Below are 15067 nucleotides of genomic sequence, written 5' to 3'. Positions count from 1 at the left end.
GCAAACCTCTCTATTGCACGCCTGCTTTCACTCATTTCAGGAATCTACAACACCAGGTATAAGCTGCCTCTGCGCAGATGTATGCCCGTCATGAAAATAGATCTCTATTGCCGCACAGTAGAATACTACATATTTTTCACTGTATTTGCTAGGGCTGCACAATATTGGAAAAAATGACATTGAGATTTTTGGGGAGGCTGCGATGTACATTGCGTTATTAAAACTGGAAATACTTTCACCAGATGACTCAAATAGTTCTTGTTTGGGAAGACTTTGCTTTGTTTGTTAGACAGCTCTGGGATGGCCACTTGATAGAAATACGTGCACCACGGCATTTTCTACCTTTTGTTGAGCGTGCAGATAAATTTTTTTAAACCTCTCTTTCGTGACGGCGTTGAATTGCTTTCACTTTAGTTTTCGCCCCGTGAAAAGTTATTGGATTCGTGATTTGTCGATGCTGTTTGGACTTCTTATCATAAGGTGTCATAATAAAGGTGTCTGTCATTGTTTTTTGAGTAGATGGTTTTACATTGGGTCCCACTAATGAGTCTGAACTGGTTATAAATGAGCTGTAATAGCATTCAAATGGTCGGACGGGTTTGTTGTATTACCTTGTGTTGCAGCAACAACGGCGAGGCACTGTCGGCGGAGGATTTTTTTGTGTGTTGTATATTCCTTTTTATGGCCGAAATAATTCCATATTTCGGATGTTGACTTTCTTTTGGGGACTAAATGCCGCCGCTGTCTCTTCCATGTCGCCTGTTCGTGTTTTCTGAGCACACAGGGTGGAGGGGGTGGGGGAGTGGCCATTGACTGGCAGGAGGGAAGGGGTGATCGAGACAGGCTTTGTAGAGCATTCAGTAGTTTGCTGTTTCTATGAAGCTAAACAAATTTTGCGTGCTCGAAGGAAAAAAACAGACAAAAACATTGCACGTTCTACAATGTAACAGTCGCGCATGCGCCCATCGCAATCGCGCTGTTCAAACCGCACATTGTGCAGCCCTAGTATTTGCACATATTTTCAGTTATAATCTTGAAACATGTTGAATGTATATTAGAAATAAATACCTGGGATTACGCCACAAGGTGTTTAGGCCTAGTTGGGTCTAATTTACCACCTCATGGACTTGTGCATAACCTCCTCTCTGTCTGTTTCCAGGTATGTCTGAGGGTAGTCTTGACACAGAATCGGGCAAGACCTCAGCAGAGGACCCTCGTGAGGAAGATGAGGAGAGTCCGCGCGTTGGTGACCCATCACCAACACCGTCTCCTCCAAATGTAGAGAGTAGTGATAGCGTGTCAGGGAACGATGTGCTGTATGACATTAGTATAGACAGTGCTGAGGATAAGTCAGTGAGTGACAGCGAGGATGTTGACCAGGGCGGGGATGAGGCCCTAAGTGTAGAAAATGGTGGACACCCAACTGTGGACGCAACAGAGGAATTTGGAGATGATGGCATTCAGACAAAGGTGACATTGACATTCGCCTGTGAGCGATCATATCCTTTTAGTGCTTCCTGTTTCTGGTTTGCGGTGGTGGTTTCTCTTCTTCCCTGTGATTCCAATAATCACTCTACTCTTTGATTGGCTTTTGTGATGTGATTTTGGTTTTCAATGTTGTCGTCGTGTTGCTTGGGGTGTTAGCGATAGAGCTGGTTTTAGTGTTGCTGTTCTGTATTTTGACTGTGTCTTGTTAAAAGAAACATTCATTGTATTGCCCTACTTTTACAATGTAAACGTTTTTTCCCCTAAATAAATACAGCGAATTATACGCACAATATTGTTTTATGTGACATTGTAGCATTTTTAACAGTCATTCTTATGTTCAAGATAATTAATTAAAGCTAATTGTCTGGCTTTCTGAAGAGATTTACCTTCATCATAGTCTCACATTTTATTTTAATTGACTTAATATAGATATGAATTTTACTTAGCTCTGTGAGCTCATATGGCGGTATGTAATTGGAAGTTCAAATTCTGGGTGTTGGAAGTGGCATGATAGGGTTTTGCTATTTTAATGACGACACGGTTTCGTAACTCTTGAGTGATAGTTTTGCTAATTTAATGACGACACAGTTTCAGAACTTTTGAGTATGGCCAATTATGATACTGTATTGTTGGAGACTTGTCAAGAGACGTTATTTGACCTACATGCCATTAACATTAAAAAGGGATTGGAATTTTGCCAGTTGTTATTCACCTTACCCTTCTCAGGTGCAAAAAAAGACAAAGAAAAATCACAACTAAATCCATAATTTGGCCCCAGAACGCTTTGGTTGAATTTGTCCCATTTAATTTTGATGAGTTTCTCATCATTACTTTGTGGAATTGACTTGAATGCGATCTTGAAACGGCTTTATTATCCATTGCGTTGGTGTTTCGGAAAAATCTTTACCTTGTCCTTCTTGCTCATCTATCTTGGGATGATGATGATTTGGTTCTTTTCTTTAATCTGGGATTGATCATTATTTAATTTTGGGTTTTTGGGGGGAAAAAACAGTCACTGCATATTCTGCAGCCCTTAATTCTCTTACATTTTACCTGTTACCTCAAGTGCATTGTTGTTAACTGGTGGAATAAGGTGTGTTTTTATCATTGGCCTCAACCCAATGTCAAATTGTACAATGTTATAATGTAATACAGTGGGATGCAAAAATATTCATACCTACGAGCAACACTCAATTTCTCGGCACAGAACGGAGGAAAAGTGGGTTTCATCTGTTTGCGTCAAAGGAAATGGCAAAAACACAACAATCCATCACTGTTTTTGTTTGAGTACGCTTCACTTTAGATGGATTGCATTAGTCTGTATTCCATTGTTGCAAAAGTATTCACACCATTGCACCCACGTTTTGAGTTGAAAATGATTGCACACTATAAGGTATTGCATCACCATGTCACTAGGCTGCATTTAGTCACCTGTGACTTGTATAGGCTTGATTACTCCTTATAAATTGTGCCCAATAATAAACCTTTGCACAGGACATAGCTATATATATCCAACGCAGGTTCATCAATGCGCCCAAAAGTGCTGTTGCATCACAGGGCCAGAAGGTGAAGCGCCATGGTACGACTGCGAAGGTCAGAAGAACGGGACATTCCACCAAGATTACTTCAAAAGGCAAGACGAGGGAAGTGAGCGCTAACCCCTCTGTAACTCTTGAAGATCTGAAGAAGTCTCTTCAGGTTGCTGGGACTAATGTACACAAGTCCACAATATCCCACACTTTAGACAAGGATGGGTGTGTTGCAAAGAAGCAGCCATGAATGGAAAAAAATCTCAAGGTTCACGTGCAGTATGCTACCACACATGTTTAAGAACCTCCAGCGATGTGGGAAAGTGACACGGTCGGACGAAACGAAAATTGAACTTTTTGGCTTGAACACCATAAGATATGTTTGGCACAAAGCCAACACAGCTGATGATCCAGCTCATACCATCCCTTCCGTGAAGGTACCATGACGTGGTAACATAACGCAATGGGGATGTTTCCCTTGGTCCTGTCCTTGTAGTTTGTCCTCGTGCAAGGGACTGTGAATAGTGTGAAATACATTGACGTCCTGGCGAAGAATCTCTTCAAGGCTCCAAAAATCGCTCTACTTGGTGATTAAAATTGCTGCAAAACAGAAAGCTACTGTTTCCGCAACCCGTTTACTTCGCAAATCATCCATGCCTGAGTTACTTTGAGAGATAACTTGATGACCGCCGTCTAAACCATTTAAATTTAGCACTATTGGCAAAACGAGTGCCAACTTCTTAACATTTTTTTTCAAACCATTTGGAAGTTTTATTAAAGCTTGAAACTACAATGTTTCAGGAAATGTCAATGAATTCAAAGTGTTATGTTTAATTCAATTCTTATATACTACCATTGTTTGATTAAATAATACACTGCTGCTTGGCTGGCCATGCGTGCGACAGCCAGCTACAACTGTGCATCTGAGCGGATTATGGTGTGCAAGGTCGCCTTATCTCCTGCTGGCGGTTTGACGAGTTAAATTGCCAGAGCCTTTTCTTTTTCTGCCGCCCACCAGCAGGCCGGCATCAAGTGGCTCTTTAAGTATATATGGGCTTGTCGCGTGACACTGCACTTACATTAAAAGTGTTTGCCGCACATGTCGAGTGTTTTATCGCCTTGGCGTTGTGGACTTTGGTTTTGTTTCCTGGTTGGTGGGTTTCCTTGTGATCCAATGAACTGTTTTCATCGATCTATAGTTGTATTCAGTCTAATCTCTAACCTACATCTTGCTTCCTGGCTCTCAGGTAGCCCATTCACTGGTCATGGTCCAAAGTAATCTCTGACAAGGTAGATCATTTGGATTTGCAGTTATGGAACAAAATGGTTTATTGCGAACCGTATCGATGCTGCGGTCTTCGTCTATATTTTGTGTTCGTTTTTGTCAGTCTGTAAGAATGTTTCCTGTTTTTTTTTTTTTTGCGCAATTATCTACAAGTTTTGGTCCCCTTTCCCAGAAATAGACACAATTTTGTGTAATTTATACCTGGAACCCATCATGTTTTCTAGTCAAACACGAAGGGAAAAACCATGATGTCATGTCTGATGGAGACCACTGGTTTGCTTGTTTTCCAGTAGTTGAACCCCAGTTATAGTCAACGTCCACAAGATGGCAGCCCACACCCTTTGCGTGTCTCTATAGTCTTCAGGATGTTGTAACAAACAAGAATTGAATTCTGTCCTCATCACAGGGGGATATCATGGCTGAGGAATCCCAGAGGAGCTCGGCCGCTGAGATCGCAGTTACCAGCAACGGAGACCTGGACCAGAGCCCGGAGGAAGTGTTTGGCAGGGTGAGGCCTCAAACCACAACCATTAGTGGGAGCCCAGACTTAATATTGACACTTTGTACCACTACAATTACTACCTTTTCTGACTACTGCTACTATTTCTACTACAGCTGCAACTGCGTCTACTTTGAACAACAATATTCCTAGCGTTTCTGAAGGTTGCGTCTTGTTTGAGTCTGAATGCCAATTTTTTTGCTACACTCGACGAGTAGTAGAATATATTGTGGTGTTCTACGTCCACACACTTTTTACTCTTAACTCAAATGTTCTTCCACAGGACTCTTTCCCAGGGAAGCCGGCATTCGCAGACCTTCCAGAGTCTTGTGTCCCCTCTGGCAACTATGCATCAACGACAGAAGGCATCATTGAATCAGGCTCGTATAAAGGTAAATTATATGGATGAACATTGTCTAATTAGGAATCAGTGAGGATCTTTGCAACAAACCGTTTTGTGAGGCAATGTGTCCTTTTACACATTTTATTTCTAAAGGTGGACGTCATTTGAATTTAATGAGTCCCCTCTCATCTTTGCCCTGACGCCTTATTTTGCTTTCATCCTTCTGTTAGAAATGCAAATGAGACACTCTCTGTGGAGAGGTAATACATGTTGCCATGGGCGCTTACGGTGTTTTTGACACCGGCTCCACATCGGGTTTTGTTTAGTGGCTTTCATCAACATTAAACAAAAACAATGGAGGAAATCGGTGCGAAACTCCTGATGATGCAAAAACTTCCGATGTCAATTGTGACTATCTCCCAGGGTCGTCGAGCCTCCCCACGTCCCCTGTGGCTCCTTTTGCACCCAGCTTGGCTGTCGCGAGCCGCCTGGCACGCTCCTCCAGCGAGAGCCAGGCGGAGACAGGTACCTATGGTAACGGGCCAGGGATAGAAATGCAAACTAACCGCAGGCTAAGCGACCGTACCTTTCTTGGACTTCTTACCCACTGTCCTTATTCCCGCTGTTGCGCTCCATTCCGAATCACCTCCTCAATCAATCCTAACGCCTCACTACCCTTCGCAACAAATCTGTGCCTTATTGATATATTTTTTGTTGATATTGGACATTGGCCCGCTATGATCTAAATCTCTTGGAAGCCACAACATGAGTGTGACTTGGCTAAACAACTTACAGGGTGGTGCCAGTAGATTTGCAGATTGCTTGCAACCTTTGTCCTTGCAAAACATGAGCTCTGAAGCTGAAAATGTGTTAAGGGGTTATCCAGAAAAGTATGACGTAAATGTTTTATATTTAAACATTGGAAGTAGAAATACATCTGACTGTTTCGTAAAAGGGAAAGAGAGCTGAAAGCCCTGTTAGGTAATGTTTTTTTTTTTTTTTTTTTTAAAGTTACTCTAGTCTTGCACCATATGTAAAAACAATTTAATTTGAACCAAAATGAGTGAGCAAAAAGTTGCCAAAATTAGCATCAAACAATCTCTCTGGAATCAAACCCAGAACTGACCTAATTCGATGAAATCTTTTTCAAAAGTTTACCAAAATTGGCAGGGATACATCACAGAATATTGGCGAAGTTATCATGTAAAATGTTACCAAAGTGTATTCAAGGTAATAAGCAAACGTCACCCAGGTTAACAACACTTACAGAAGTTGGCCAGCAAATATCACAGAAGTTACCAAAGTACTTAAAGAATTGGGGTACAAAAGTTAACGCTGCATCAGGGAGCATTTTAAAGCTACGTTAGAGTTTGTGAAAGCTAACAGCAGTTTTGTGGTAGCATGATATCAGTTTCAGGGCTCTGTTATTGTTTTTGATTGCTTTACTACTATTACTATTTGACTAATTGTTCTCCTACTGTCTCATATTTATTCACCTGCTCCCTCTACCTCACTCGATGCAGCATTTAGCCTAACCCATTTTCACGTACTAATTGAATAATTCTTATTAATCGCACAGATGCTAAGGACACACAACCATCGAGTGGACCACTGGTCCTCTCCGAAGACATGAAAAGTCCAGCCATGGAGAAACTTGACCTTGTGAGAAAGTGGAGCATCAACACGTATAAAGTAATACTATTTAGAATTTTTTTTTTCCTAATCAGGCTATCATGACACCTCCATCTTTAATGTTGTTTTTTTTGTCAACGAGTTGAAATTTAATTTAGCTAAATATTATAATCATTTAGTTCAAAGAAATGTAAGAAATTAGAGATGAGCTATTCACATTGTTTTTCAGTTGGTGTTTGAATTGGCCGTCTTTTCTAGTGCACCCGCCAGATTCTATCTGAGAAGCTCGGCCGCGGCTCCAAGACAGTGGACCTGGATCTGGAGGCCCAGATTGACGTGCTGCGTGAGAACAAGCGCAAGTACCAGAACGTCATAAAGCTGGCGCAGACGCTTGCCGCCCAGCTGGCGCAGATAATGCAGACGCAGAGGCAGCTTGGCGATGCCTTTGCCGACCTCAGCCTCAAGACCCCAGAACTTCATGTGAGTGCCTTTATCTCGAAGTCATACTGTACGTTTGAGCTCAAAGGCCAAATCTTTTCTTGTTTTGTTTTAAATGAGTGAATCGCTGTGGCAACCGCTGAATGGATAAACTGAAAAGATGCACCAACCATGAAGATTTTTAAAATGGGCCAACTAATTTGAGATTCAAAAACAATTGAAACACATATCATGAAATAGTAATTAATTGTCAATATTGCATTTTATTTGATTTATATATTTATACATAATGATTTGAATTATAAAATATATCATACACAAAATGTTTTTGTTTTAATATTCAATAAGATCATAAATAAATTAACTAACTTTAACATATATCAAACCAAAAAAAATACTTTATCTACAATAAATTAACCAATTTTTTAAAAATATGGGAAAGTTTTTATTTGACTAGTATTTTCGTTATTAATAATAAATGAACCTTTAAGTACATTAATTAAAGCCACATGAAATAAGTACCGTATTTTAACGACCATAGGGCATCCCTATAAGTCCCAAATCCCCCCCCCCAAAAAAATTGCTACTTACATTTGTTTAAACTCAAAAGCACACATTTTTTTCATTTAATTAAATCTATTTTAGCAACACCTGACTCGTTTTCTGCTGCGCGTACTTAGCAACATATTAAAAAAAGAACACCATGAAAAAAAATAAGAATATTGTACGAATACAAAAAATTACCTGAGAAATGACCCATCTTCTGTGGTGCATTCTAAGCAATAGATTACAGCACATTTGGCAAATAAACAGCTCCTTAACAAATACAATTTAGACTATACTTATCTTGTGAAGTATATTTTCAGCATCAACAACTTATTAAACAAAAACAGGACCTTGAACTTAAACTCTTGGGTTAAAGATATAGGCTATATATATATAGTATGTAAAAAATATATATATATTTATCAGAACATTCCTTTATTTATTTTATATATTAAATGAAAATTATTTTTCTGCAATTCATATTTATCAGTCGAGTATACATAAAACGTACAGTGAATGAGTCTGCGCTTGCCAATCCAGCATATAAAAAGCGGAGTTGGCAGCGTTGCTCCTCATTGTCAATGTTTGATCCAGTGCGCACCGAACCGTGACCACTATATCGAACGATTCAATACAGATACATGTATCGTTGCACCCCTAATAAAAAAAAAAATATATATATATTAATATATAATATATACTAATAAATATATATATATATATATATATATATATATATATATATATATATTTTAGTGCTGTCAAGTGATTAATTTTTTTAACTAATTAATCACAAAGAATTCCATGATTAATCACATTTTTCAACTACTATTTTTTGCAAAGCTTTTAACAGAAATTTACTTGAATAATATCTTGGAATTGATGCAAAATCACCAAATATGAAGTAAATTTAATTCAAAGACTGTACTAATAATAGCCTTCTTGGATTCTTGAATACGATCTAAATGGAGACAGTAAAGTTGCTCTCGGCGTGCAGTACTGCACACATTACAGTGTGTTAGTACCCTCTGTTGGTGAAGGTTATAGATGAGAGTCAGTTGACAACAGAGCACTTACATGTATGGACGTGCTGGGGAAAGCTGGATAAAAGGGCAGCTGTCCACGATGTAGTCTGTCCTATTATTGATGCTATTGCAAGCAAGCAACACCACAGGTTAGATTAAGCGTTTACACAACAAACGCTGCCCAAAACACACCGCTCACGACATCTCTCTAACCGGTCATCTAATTGGTTGAGGCTAAAGCACTCCCAGAATGCTTTGCAGCGCTTGGGATATGAATGGCATGACAGATGCATGTTTTGTGTTAATTGTATTTCTTTGTTCCATGTTTTGGTTGTTTCATTGTTTTCTGGTATGCTGTTCAGTTGATGTCGGATGGAAGTTCAGATTTTTATGTAACACTGTGACAGTACATAGTGTGTTGAGTAGTAACTTGCCTCCATCAGCATTGCATGATCAAGTGACTGTGAAGTTAATGCGTCTGCTGTTTGAGTTTTTCACAAAAGCCGGCACTATATCAGAGGGGCAGTGAGACTGACTGACTGACTATGACGAGAGAGAACCTGCCGTATTTGATGAAGAACTTGCCCAGTTCATTTCGGTTGGGTTACAGAAGACGAGGACTGATGGATTTGTGGATGAGGACTAAAATAAATAGGAATAAAAAAAAATATTGTGAGTACATTGTTAAATATTTCAATAAAGTACAACCAAACTCTTTTTTTGCTCTCGGTGCCTTTTTTAAAACCTAGCATACATGCTAGCATATTTTAGCATGCATACATGCTAGGCTAAGGTATATTTTGACATGGCTGCGCTCTTTAATATGGTGCGCCCTATTTTCATCAATTGTTTAAAAAATGTATAATTATTTATTTTACTCATATTTTGTTTTGTTTTCTTAACAACAAATTACTCAAAAATTTAATGAGAATAAGCGGAATAGGAAATGGATGATTTAAAAAAAATGTGGCTCACATCTCACTTGGATAATAGTAATTTGGTATCATTGATCAGACAGTGTTTTACTCTTTTCAGGAGGAGTTTGGTTTCAATGCTGACACCCAAAAGCTTTTGTCCAAAAACGGGGAAACTTTGCTGGGTGCCATCACCTTCTTCATCGACAGCGTCAACACCCTTGTGGACAAAACCATCGAGGACACCATGATCAATATCAAGCAGTATGAGATTGCCAGGTAATCCGCTCAACATTTACCTTTGTTTATCCAAGACTGTGGACACTTTGTGAAAACAAATTAACAACTCAAGTTGAACAGGTCTCCAGTTTTCTTCAAAACAAAATGGGGAAGGCATTGTCTTAACTTATTTTATTTTAAATAACGCTTTCACAACAGCAGCAGCTGTACCAATGCACAATGCATATAAAACATAAAATACATACTTAACAGTGAATGACGTCACCACACTTGCAACAAACTATGTTTGAAAGTAAACAAGCAACTGTACTTTTCTAACAGCCAAAAGCTTCCTTCTAGCTTCACTTTACATAAAAGTGCAGACTCTCATCCTTGCATGGTGGCTTTTCCTGCCCAAGTAGCGCCGACATTTTCCCCTCATCAAAAATAGAATCGATGCAAAAATTCTAACTGTTAAGATGCAAAACAACAAGCAACCTGTGGTTGCATCATCACGGTCAATCACTGAAATTCACCTCCACAAAAACATTGCTGTTGCAAAGCTTGCGGTCTTATTTCAGTAACATCTTTTTTTATTATATGCTAGCGGTTGCGCTTTTGTCACGATAAAAACACCCAAAAAATTATTAACTTCAGTTTGGCTTGTGGCTCATTCTGATGAGGGTGTGTAATTTCAAATGCTAATTGAACAGTTATTCTCATTTTGGCTTTGGGGCTTTTTTAATAAAGCGTAATTCTTGACTATGGTAGAAATCATCTTGCTAGCACTCTGGAAATTCAAAAACAAGTCATGAGCAAATTTTCTTTCATGTTTGATAAATTAAATTGTTTCCTTCGTAGCGTAGTGTTCAGACTGTAGACAAGCAAATGAACATAGTGACGGTGTGGAGATTTTGGTTTATTTAGTGACTGACTGGTAAGCTATGTTTAAGGTGTTGAAATGTAGTTATAATCCAACCAGCAAACATACAAATGTGAAGCCACCTGCATTTTCGCCATACTAACTTGGTTATGTTCCATCCTTCTTGCACCACTTCAACTTAATGTCTGATGGTCAATCGGCAGGGTGGAGTACGACGCGTACCGCACAGATCTGGAGGAGCTGAACCTGGGTCCGCGCGACACCACCACCCTGCCCAAGATTGAACATTCTCAGCAACTGTTCCAGGTGCACCGCGACAAGTACGAGAAGATGCGCAACGGCGTCTCCGTCAAACTCAAATTCCTGGAGGAGAACAAGGTTGTTTTTTCCAAACTCAAACACAGGCAGGATTCACATTACATCACATTTGTACTAAAATACAAGAACACAGTTACATGATATGTGAAGATATTCTATTAATAATCATGTAATTGAATATTTACGTTCAAGTCATCAAAATAAGGACAACACAAGCGCTTGCTTTGCTGAAGTGAATAAAATAAATACTAAAATTAAAAACTATTTACAAAAATTTTCATTTATTTTTATTTTTTTTAATTGTGATGTTGGAGGTTTTAGAGCCCGGCTTGTCCTGAAATTAGACTGTGCTGGCAGTCTCCAAATTGCTCTGTCCTCTTCTGGTAATTTCAACTGCACTTATTGCTTGTTGTTGCTGTCGTTATAGGTTAAGGTGTTGCACAACCAGCTGATCCTCTTCCACAACGCCATTGCTGCCTACTACTCAGGCAACCAGCAGCAGCTAGAGCAAACGCTGAAGCAGTTCCACATAAAGTTGAAAGTGCCCGGCGTCGATCGCCCATCTTGGCTAGAAGAGCACTAAGAAAATGTCTAACCTAAAAGTGAAACCTACAGGGATCCGCCCCCAGCCCCTTTCCTCTCTCCTGTCAGGAATGATGGCCTTTGAAAGCAATCTTTTTAAGCAACAAAGAAGCAGAAGTCCAGACATGTTATTTTCAATGCTACAATCTTTGGGGAAAAATGCACTTTTGACGTTTGACAAATCCTTCAAACTGCAGTGTAAACACATTGAAGAAGCTGTAAAAATGCCTTTTTGTAAAGCAGCGATATGAATGTTGTGACCCAAAAGAATTGAAAAAACGTTTGTGTCATCGTTTTTGCGTATGAGAGACCATTATTAACATTCCATGCAATTCTCTCACGGCCTCAAACGCCTCTTCCTGTAACAATAAACACAAGTTTGAGGTTATTTAAAAATTATTAGATGATGCGAAAAACCCCTGATAAAGGTTTGTGAAATTGAGGACATTTGCTACTAATAAGTATTTTTTTTATTTTTTATTTTTATTTTTTATAAACAAAGCCGATTTTTCCTTACACGTATTAAGAGAAAATGACTTCTTGGACAGAATCATAATTTTAGGAGTTAGGAACATTTGACTAAAAAGGCTTAGTTAACATAGCATAGTACAACAATCCAGAAAAACTTTTTCCAGGTTTAAAGAAACAAGCACTGAGGAAACTAACTCACAATCAACGCATTTTCTTTGTGTGAAGCAAGCTGCTTTATTTTGTTTGCAGTTGCTATGCTATCCCAAACTAAGCAACGCTAACCTGGTTTCGCTTTTGATTGAGCTAACCTAACTAAACACACCATCAGTTTTACAGTTGGCCATTATTTTGTTTTTTGTAAACCACATAAATCCTTGTCTAAAGTTGAAGTTTGACACCTCTCAAACAAAGCCGTCAGATCGCACAATTTAGGATGACAGTCGAATGAGAAAATGAAACGGTATAGATTGAAAGACTCAAACACTTAAAGTAAATCTCACAGATTTATTTCCTTTATGCAAGTCTAGCTCAGACTTTTTTAATTGTAGTCATTATGTAATTTAGTGGTAAATGAAATTAATTTAGCCAGCAAATTCCTACTTAAGAACTACAGTGTGATAACTTACCAATGGACAATTTACTTGTGTGTGGCTATATGACGGTAGATGCCAGTTTTGCAGTTTTTAAGCGAAGTGACGCTATATTGAACGCATTTTGACCATAACGAAAATTTGAGAATTTGTTTCCGTGTATTTCTCTGATATATTCGGCACCATTAGGCAAGGTTTTGTCACTTAATGAAAGTTATTGAAGAGTCATTATCTCTGCCTCGTGTATCTTAGCATTGACACTTGAAACAAGGAACATGATATTCTCCTGACAGCTCAACAAACAAATGTTTCTATTTTTGAAATTGACAATTTTATTTTGTGAATGCAAAAATGTTTTTTTTTTCTTTAAATTATTTTTGAACATTTATTCAAATACTTTAATGACCACATAATAGCCTAAAGTATCGTCTATGGTATGCTAACGCTGCGACTATGCTCTCATCATAACAAACTGACCAAGACAACTGTAATCCTCAGATTTTAAGGGTCATGAAATGGAAACCATTTAACTCATGAGAGTCTGCAAAGTCTATCTTATCCTTTCACAGCTAACCATCGTAACATGAGGGAAGAAATAACGCTTCTAAAGCCTTCTTGCTATGCTACGGTGACGCGTCAGAACTCTTGCGTCTTAACAGACTAACAGTTTGCACGTGTGGCATGTCCTCTATGATCATTTTTGACCAATGCAATATTGTTAGCATAACTGTTTTCAAACAATTTAAAATATTTTGTCATATAATCCACAGCGCTGACCTCTGTCTTATTTTTCTCGAGAAAATGAAGATGAACTAAATGTTTTGACAAAATGTGCCTTGACTTTGCTTCCGTTATATGCTACATGCTAAATGTTGTAAAGAAAAACTTAAAGGCACTCCATAATACAAACTCCTTCCTCTACTTCACAATGTATGAAATCATTGTAGTTTTAAATTTAGCATGAAATATATGTTTAGGAATTACAAAAAGTCATGTATGATAGATTATACTAAAAATTAAAAAAGCAATCTATAAAAAAAAAAAAGTTTCATGTAAATTTTGAAAGACCAGCATAACTCCGCTTTAAGCTGCTAACACTTTTCTTGATTTAACAGTTTTAAAAAAGTATATTTTTGCGACACTCATATTTATAACTAGCAGTCTCTTGTTTGCTCAATTTTGTACCGCTGACTTTTTATAGTTTGCGAGGGTGATTCTGGTTTGATACTCCAAAAATGATGTATAAAAAAAGTTTTATATGTTTGTAATTTTACTTAGTTTTTACCCTGTAGTCTAGAAATTGTTTTTCTGAAGACTTCATTGAATAATATTCTAAATTCTATCGTGTTTAAAAGTATCTTTGTATCGGGAAAAAAAATTATTGGGAAAATGTGTTGGGTTTAAAATGATTTTGAATGTTCCAAGATTTACCTTGTCCACAGCAAAAGAAAAAGAGAGAGAGAAAATAAAGGTTTTTCTTATAATGTTCGTGATTTAGATTTTTTTTGTGTGTGTGTGCGTGTTAACTTTCAGACAGACATAGACATTCAATTTTGTATTAGGATTTGATTCAGAAAACAGTGGGCTGGTTTTTCATGGGACAGCAATCGCTTACCTGTAAGGTCTTGGGCTGTGAAGTCATGCACTGTAAAAAATGGCTGTGAAATTAACATACTGTAGAATTAAGACAATAAATCAGTAATAAGAATAACAATAAATCAGTGTACATTTTACAGCAATATATTGTAAAGGTACAACAATTCATAATTGTTAATTTTCCAGTTAGGATTACGTGAAGAGGATCGGATTTCCTTGTAGAATTTATGTATTACTGTATTATAAACAAAAAAATTGTAATACTGTAATACCTCGCTACTTCGCGGTTCACCTTTCGCGGGTTCAGTGCTTCGCGGGTCTAAAAAAAATATTCAAAAATGAAAAATATAAAAAAAACAGCAGAAGATCCTCCTGCAGCCGCTACGCCGCCTCCTGCAGCTTCTCCTGCATCGTCTGCGGCGTCATCCGAGGAGCAGTAAAGCTCTTCATGCCCCTGTGCAGTCATTCATCGTTATTACCTCATCGTACTGCACAGGTCTTTTCATCAACTACGCTTAGAAGAACTTATTGTAAGAGGTAAGTTAAATATTGTTTGATTGTTTAACACGAATCTCTCTCTACACCCATTTTCTATATGGTATGGTACAATTTTATTCATGTACAGGTATTACTGTAATCGTAAACCCCCAGAAATAGAAATTATAAATGTTAATTTGTTGCACAAAACGACGGACTAATTATGTTAGCT

At 38.1% G+C, this 15067-nt stretch overlaps 1 protein-coding gene across 5 annotated transcripts in view; it reads left to right on the top strand.

The window, feature by feature from the left end:
- Nucleotides 1–14250, top strand: part of arfip1 (ARF interacting protein 1) — a 16839-nt gene extending 2589 nt beyond the window's left edge. For 2 of the 5 annotated variants that reach the window (XM_088302065.1, XM_088302066.1), the window contains exons 2-10: nt 1160–1470; nt 4709–4810; nt 5085–5193; nt 5568–5669; nt 6724–6836; nt 7035–7256; nt 9821–9978; nt 11005–11179; nt 11547–14250. In XM_088302065.1, coding sequence (XP_088158191.1) covers nt 1162–1470; nt 4709–4810; nt 5085–5193; nt 5568–5669; nt 6724–6836; nt 7035–7256; nt 9821–9978; nt 11005–11179; nt 11547–11702 — 1446 coding nt within the window. In that variant the 5' untranslated portion in view covers nt 1160–1161 and the 3' untranslated portion in view covers nt 11703–14250. The remainder of the gene's footprint in view (nt 1–1159; nt 1471–4708; nt 4811–5084; nt 5194–5567; nt 5670–6723; nt 6837–7034; nt 7257–9820; nt 9979–11004; nt 11180–11546) is intronic. The other 3 variants (XM_088302068.1, XM_088302069.1, XM_088302067.1) reach the window with 2 other exon arrangements.
- The last annotated feature ends 817 nt before the right edge of the window (nt 14251–15067 follow it).

Source organism: Idiotropiscis lumnitzeri, chromosome 8 (assembly GCF_059441095.1).
Source record: "Idiotropiscis lumnitzeri isolate Australia: NSW breed Sydney's pygmy pipehorse chromosome 8, RoL_Ilum_1.0, whole genome shotgun sequence".
NCBI classification, from domain to species: domain Eukaryota; kingdom Metazoa; phylum Chordata; class Actinopteri; order Syngnathiformes; family Syngnathidae; genus Idiotropiscis; species Idiotropiscis lumnitzeri.
Note: the sequence above shows the minus strand (reverse complement) of the source record. Positions and strands in the feature narration are given on the sequence as shown.